At 52.1% G+C, this 7,500-nt stretch overlaps 1 protein-coding gene across 1 annotated transcript in view; it reads right to left on the reverse strand.

The window, feature by feature from the left end:
* Positions 1–5,249: 5,249 nt before the first annotated feature.
* The window catches only part of LOC121845397 (syntaxin-binding protein 4-like), a gene marked incomplete at its 3' end in the record, with an annotated part of 24,147 nt that continues 21,896 nt past the window's right edge, over positions 5,250–7,500 (reverse strand). Inside the window, exon 6 of the mRNA XM_042316669.1 lies at positions 5,250–5,344. Coding sequence (XP_042172603.1) covers positions 5,250–5,344 — 95 coding nt within the window. The remainder of the gene's footprint in view (positions 5,345–7,500) is intronic.

The following is a 7,500-nucleotide window of genomic DNA, read 5'->3' on the forward strand; positions in this document are numbered from 1 at the left end:
ATGGATTTATTGTGATGGTGTAGGTAGACTATATTACATGGATTTATTGTGATGGTGTAGGCTATATTACATGGATTTATTGTGAAGGTGTAGGCTATATTATATGGATTTATTAGACTTGTTAAAATGTAGATGTTCCAAAGGTCTGCATTAGTGGCTTGTAGGCTGTATGGAAGCCATGAGATGCTAAATGTGTTGATGTTAATAAACGTTCAGTTAGCGTGAGACAGACAGTTATCTGCTTGACAATCACTATCTAACGCAATGTCGTGACCGCCACAGGGCTGTGACTGACCCAAACTTCAGGAAAGCATTGACTATGTACAGACTCAGTGAGCATAGCCTTGCTATTGAGAAAGGCCGCCGTAGGCAGACATGGCTCTCAAGAGAAGACAGGCCATGTGCTCACTGCCCACAAAATGAGATGACAACTGAGCTGCACTTCCTAACCTCCTGCCCAATGTATGACCATATTAGAGATACATATTTCCCTCAGATTACACAGATTCACAAAGAACTCGAAAACAAACCCAATTTTGATAAACTCCCATATCTATTGGGTGAAATACCACAGTGTCCCTTCACAGCAACAAGATTTGTGACCTGTTGCCACAAGAAAAGGGGAATAGAGAGAGGGATGGGGAATATAGAGAGGGATGGGGAATAGAGAGAGAGATGGGAGGATGGGGAATAGAGAGAGGGGTGGGAGGATGGGGAATAGAGAGAGGGATGGGAGGATGGGGAATAGAGAGAGAGATGGGAGGATGGGGAATAGAGAGAGGGATGGGAGGATGGGGAATAGAGAGAGAGATGGGAGGATGGGGAATAGAGAGAGAGATGGGAGGATGGGGAATAGAGAGAGAGATGGGGAATAGAGAGGGGTGGGAGGATGGGGAATAGAGAGAGGGGTGGGAGGATGGGGAATAGAAATAGAGATGGGGAATAGAGAGAGAGATTGGGAATAGAGAGAGAGATAGGAGGAAGGGGAGAGAGAGAGAGATGGGGAATAGAGAGAGGGGTGGGAGGATGGGGAATAGAGAGAGGGGTGGGAGGATGGGGAATAGAGAGAGGGGTGGGAGGATGGGGAATAGAGAGAGAGATGGGAGGATGGGGAATAGAGAGGGGTGGGAGGATGGGGAATAGAGAGAGGGATGGGAGGTTGGGGAAAGAGAGAGAGATGGGAGGATGGGGAATAGAGAGAGGGATGGGAGGTTGGGGAATAGAGAGAGGGATGGGAGGATGGGGAATAGAGAGAGAGATGGGAGGATGGGGAATAGAGAGAGAGATGGGGAATAGAGAGATGGGGTGGGAGGATGGGGAATAGAGAGAGGGATGGGAGGATGGGGAATAGAGAGAGAGATGGGGAAACAGAGAGAGAGATGGGGAATAGAGAGAGAGATAGGAGGATGGGGAATAGAGAGAGAGATGGGGAATAGAGAGAGGGGTGGGAGGATGGGGAATAGAGAGAGGGGTGGGAGGATGGGGAATAGAGAGAGGGGTGGGAGGATGGGGAATAGAGAGAGAGATGGGAGGATGGGGAATAGAGAGAGAGATGGGGAATAGAGAGAGGGATGGGAGGATGGGGAATAGAGAGAGAGATGGGGAATAGAGAGAGGGATGGGAGGATGGGGAATAGAGAGAGAGATGGGAGGATGGGGAATAGAGAGAGAGGTGGGAGGATGGGGAATAGAGAGAGGGATGGGAGGATGGGGAATAGAGAGAGAGATGGGAGGATGGGGAATAGAGAGAGGGGTGGGAGGATGGGGAACAGAGAGAGATGGGGAATAGAGAGAGAGAGATAGAGGAATGGGAATAGAGAGAGAGATGGGGAATAGAGAGAGGGGTGGGAGGATGGGGAATAGAGAGAGAGATGGGGAATAGAGAGATAGATGGGGAATAGAAGAGAGGGGTGGGAGGATGGGAATAGAGAGAGAGAGGGAGGAAGGGGAATAGAGAGAGAGATGGGGAATAGAGAGAGAGGGAAGGAGGATGGCGAATAGAGAGAGGGGTGGGAGGTTGGGGAATAGAGAGAGGGATGGGAGGATGGGGAATAGAGAGAGGGGTGGGAGGATGGGGAATAGAGAGAGGGGTGGGAGGATGGGGAATAGAGAGAGAGAGATGGGGAACAGAGAGAGGGATGGGAGGTTGGGGAACAGAGAGCGAGGTGGGAGGATGGGGAATAGAGAGAATAGAGGATGGGAGGATGGGGAATAGAGAGAGGGATGGGATAATGGGGAATAGAGAGAGAGGTGGGAGGATGGGGAATAGAGAGAGAGGTGGGAGGATGGGGAATAGAGAGAGGGATGGGAGGTTGGGGAATAGAGAGAGGGATGGGAGGATGGGGAATAGAGAGAGGTGGGAGGATGGGGAATAGAGAGAGGGGTGGGAGGATGGGGAATAGAGAGAGAGAGATGGGGAATAGAGAGAGGGGTGGGAGGATGGGGAATAGAGAGAGGGGTGGGAGGATGGGGAATAGAGAGAGAGAGGTGGGAGGATGGAATACAGAGAGAGAGAGATGGGAGGATGGGGAACAGAGAGGGATGGGAGGATGGGGAACAGAGAGAGATGGGAGGATGGGGAATAAAGAGAGGGATGGGAGGATGGGGAACAGAGAGAGAGATGGGAGGATGGGGAATAGAGAGGGATGGGAGGATGGGGAATAGAGAGAGGGGTGGGAGGATGGGGAATAGAGAGAGGGGTGGGAGGATGGGGAATAGAGAGAGAGAGATGGGGAATAGAGAGAGGGGTGGGAGGATGGGGAATAGAGAGAGGGATGGGAGGATGGGGAATAGAGAGAGAGAGAGGATGGGGAACAGAGAGAGGGATGGGAGGTTGGGGAATAGAGAGAGGTGGGAGGATGGGGAATAGAGAGAGAGGGTGGGAGGATGGGGAATAGAGAGAGGGATGGGAGGTTGGGGAATAGAGAGAGGGATGGGAGGTTGGGGAATAGAGAGAGAGGTGGGAGGATGGGGAATAGAGAGAGGGGTGGGAGGATGGGGAATAGAGAGAGAGGTGGGAGGATGGGGAATAGAGAGAGGGATGGGAGGTTGGGGAATAGAGAGAGAGGTGGGAGGATGGGGAATAGAGAGAGAGGTGGGAGGATGGGGAATAGAGAGAGGGATGGGAGGTTGGGGAATAGAGAGAGGGATGGGAGGTTGGGGAATAGAGAGAGAGGTGGGAGGATGGGGAATAGAGAGAGGGGTGGGAGGATGGGGAATAGAGAGAGAGAGATGGGGAATAGAGAGAGGGGTGGGAGGATGGGGAATAGAGAGAGGGGTGGGAGGATGGGGAATAGAGAGAGAGGTGGGAGGATGGAATACAGAGAGAGAGAGATGGGAGGATGGGGAACAGAGAGGGATGGGAGGATGGGGAACAGAGAGAGATGGGAGGATGGGGAATAGAGAGGGAGGGGGGAGGATGGGGAACAGAGAGAGAGGGAGGATGGGGAATAAAGAGAGAGATGGGAGGATGGGGAATAGAGAGAGGGGTGGGAGGATGGGGAATAGAGAGAGGGGTGGGAGGATGGGGAATAGAGAGAGAGAGATGGGGAACAGAGAGAGAGGGGTGAATAAAGGAGGATGGGGAATAGAGAGAGGGGTGGGAGGATGGGGAATAGAGAGAGAGAGATGGGGAACAGAGAGAGGGATGGGAGGTTGGGGAATAGAGAGAGAGGTGGGAGGATGGGGAATCCAGAGAGAGGTGGGAGGATGGGGAATAGAGAGAGGGATGGGAGGTTGGGGAATAGAGAGAGGGATGGGAGGTTGGGGAATAGAGAGAGAGGTGGGAGGATGGGGAATAGAGAGAGGGGTGGGAGGATGGGGAATAGAGAGAGAGATGGGGAATAGAGAGAGGGGTGGGAGGATGGGGAATAGAGAGAGGGGTGGGAGGATGGGGAATAGAGAGAGAGGTGGGAGGATGGAATAGAGATGGGAGGATGGGGAACAGAGAGGGATGGGAGGATGCGGGCACAGACAAACTGGGGAGCAGAGAGAGATCCAAAAAAGGGAGGATGGGGAACTAGAGGGATGGGCGGATGGGGAACAGAGAGAGAGATGAAACTTTATGGTTGTGAGGATGGGGAATAAAGAGAGAGATGGGAGGATGGGGAACAGAGAGAGGGGTGGGAGGATGGGGAATAGAGAGAGGGATGGGAGGATGGGGAATAGAGAGAGGGATGGGAGGATGGGGAACGAGAGAGAGATGGGAGGACCAGGGGAATAAAGAGATTGTAAATCTTGGGTGGGAGGATGGGGAATTAGTTAAAAGAGGGGTGGGAGGATGGGGAACAGAGACAGGGGTGGGAGGATGGGGAATAGAGAGAGAGGTGGGAGGATGGAATACAGAGAGAGAGATGGGAGGATGGGGAATAGAGAGGGATGGGAGGATGGGGAACAGAGAATTGGGATGGGAGGATGGGGAATAGAGAGAGAGATGGGAGGATGGGGAATAGAGAGGGATGGGAGGATGTGGAATAGAGAGGGATGGGAGGATGTGGAATAGAGAGAGAGATGGGAGGATGGGGAATAGAGAGGGATGGGAGGATGGGGAATAGAGAGAGGGCTAGTTTTTATTTTTATAAAACATTTATGTAACTAGGCACTCATCAGGGCTCATTTGTCTGAGCAGACACTAGGGACTCACCAGGGCTAGTTCATCAGACCAGACACTAGGGACTCACCAGACACTAGGGACTCACCAGGGCTAGTTCATCAGAGCAGACACTAGGGACTCATCAGGGCTAGTTCATCAGAGCAGACACTAGAGACTCACCAGGGCTAGTTCATCAGAGCAGACACTAGAGACTCACCAGGGCTAGTTCATCAGAGCAGACACTAGGGACTCACCAGGGCTAGTTCATCAGAGCAGACACTAGGGACTCACCAGGGCTAGTTTGTCTGAACAGACACTAGGGACTCACCAGGGCTAGTTTATCTGAACAGACACTAGGGACTCATCAGGGCTAGCCTTGCGGCATACGTGGGGGTCCAGACAGACAGACAGACAGACAGACAGACAGACAGACAGACAGACAGACAGACAGACAGACAGACAGACAGACAGGCAGGCAGGCAGGCAGGCAGACAGACAGACTAACAGGCAGGCAGAGAGCAGAGGTGGACTCACCAGGTCCAGTTTGTCAGACTTGAGGCATACGTGGGGGTCCAGACAGACAGACAGACAGACAGGCAGCCAGACAGACAGACAGACAGACAGCCTAACAGGCAGGCAGAGAGCAGAGGTGGACTCACCAGGTCCAGTTTATCAGACTTGAGGCGTATGTGAGGGTCCAGGGTGATCTTGGGTTTGGCTGCAGACAACACTGTTCTCTGGGTGGAGGCCGAGCCTGCAAGGAGAGAGGACAGACAACTACAGTGTTAAAGTTTGTATAGGAGGGGCGTTATAAAACTCTGTCACGTCTGAGCAGAATACTGTCATGTTCTGTTCATTTCCAGATGATTCTACACTGACACACCACAGACACGGCTGCTTTTAGACAATGGTTGTTCTGGTGTTTCCTCTCACAGAGTATCTGTCAGTTATTAACTACTGTTAACAACCATAGTCTCAGAGGGAGGGCGGTTCAACGAGAGACAGCGACAGGGACACCGAGTGCTACTGTATTAATTTAATGGTTTGTCTGTCCCAGTTTGTTGTGTGTGTGTGTGTGTGTGTGTGTGTGTGTGTGTGTGTGTGTGTGTGTGTGTGTGTGTGTGTGTGTGTGTGTGTGTGTGTGTGTGTGTGTGTGTGTGTGTGTGGTGTTATGTTGTGGGTGACCCCTGCTGCGGCTGATATTTTCTGATTGCTTTGCCTGCCTCATCCCTCCCTCCTTCTCTCCCTCATCCCTCCCTCCCTCTCTCCTTCATCCTTCCCCTCTCCCTCTCTCGTCGCTCTCTCGCTCTATCCCTACCTCATCCCTCCCTCTCTCCCTCATCCCTCCCTCCCTCCCTCCCTCCCCTCCCTCATCTCTCCCTCCCTCTCTCGTCGCTCTCTCGCTCTATCCCTACCTCATCCCTCCGTGCCTCATCCCTCACTCGCCCTCTCTCCCCCTCTTCCCTCCCTTCTCCCTCTCCTCCCTCCATTTATCCCTCCCTCCTCCCCTATCCAATGAGGGTATTTCACAACCTCCTGAGTGACAGGTGGGTTTCCATGACAACGGGGTGGGGGTAGTGAACAGCAGACCTGGTTTCAAACACAAATAAAGCAACACCTCACGGCACAACGCCTCTCCCCCATGTGACCTACTGGTTGTGTGTATGTACTGACACGTGTAACTTCTAGATGAACACACACTACATGTGAACGTTTTAAAATGGATGTCAATTGTAAAGTCATTTGTCTGTAATGTATTTTTGGTCATGTGTCTGACCCCTGACCCCAGACTAGCTGTTGCCACTGGCATCGGCTATTAGGTTCCAAGTAAATCTCATCTAAATAATGACGAGCCTACTCTGTTTCCTTTCACCTCCTGTCCCTCTCCTGTGTCCATCTCCTTTCCCCTCCTTTCCCTCTCCTGTGTCCATCTCCTTTCCTCTCCTGTGTCCAACTCCTTTCCCTCTCCTGTGTCCATCTTTCCCCTCCTTCCCTCTCCTGTGTCCATCTCCTTTCCCTCTCCTGTGTCCATCTCCCCTCTCCTGTGTCCACCTCCTTTCCCTCTCCTGTGTCCACCTCCTTTCCCTCTCCTGTGTCCACCTCCTTTCCCTCTCCTGTGTCCATCTCCTTTCCCTCTCCTGTGTCCACCTCCTTTCCTTCCCTTTTTCTCATTGTTTATTTATTTCTCTCCCTCATCCTTCTCTCCCTCATCTTTCTCTCCCTCATCCTTCTCTCCCTCATCTTTCTCTCCCTCATCTTTCTCTCCCTCATCCTTCTCTCCCTCATCTTTTCCTCATCTCCTTCTCTCCCTCATCTCCCTTCTCTCCCTCATCCTTCTCTCCCTCATCCTTCTCTCCCTCATCCTTTCTCTCCCTCATCTTTCCCTCTCTCCTTTCTCTCCTCATCTTTCTCTCCCTCATCTTTCTCTCCCTCATCCTTTCTCTCCCCATCTCCTTCTCTCCCTCATCCTTCTCTCCCTCATCTTTCTCTCCCTCATCTTCTCTCATCCTCTCCTCATCTCTTCTCCTCATCCTTCTCTCCCTCATCCTTTCTCTCCTCATCCTTTCTCTCCCTCATCCTTCTCTCCCTCATCCTTCCTCTCTCCTCATCTTTCTCCCTCATCCTTCTCTCCCTCATCCTTCTCTCCCTCCTTTCTCTCCCTCATCCTTCTCTCCCTCATCTTTCTCTCCCTCATCCTTTCTCCCTCATCTTTCTCTCCCTCATCCTTTCTCCTCATCTTTTCTCCCCTCATCTTTCTCTCCCTCATCTTCTCTCCCTCATCTTTCTCTCCCTCATCCTTCTCTCCCTCATCTTTCTCTCCCTCATCTTTCTCTCCCTCATCTTTCTCTCCCTCATCTTTCTCTCCCTCATCCTTCTCTCCTCATTCTCCCTCATCTTCTCTCCCTCATC

This window comes from Oncorhynchus tshawytscha, unplaced genomic scaffold (assembly GCF_018296145.1).
Source record: "Oncorhynchus tshawytscha isolate Ot180627B unplaced genomic scaffold, Otsh_v2.0 Un_contig_6540_pilon_pilon, whole genome shotgun sequence".
NCBI classification, from domain to species: Eukaryota; Metazoa; Chordata; class Actinopteri; order Salmoniformes; family Salmonidae; genus Oncorhynchus; species Oncorhynchus tshawytscha.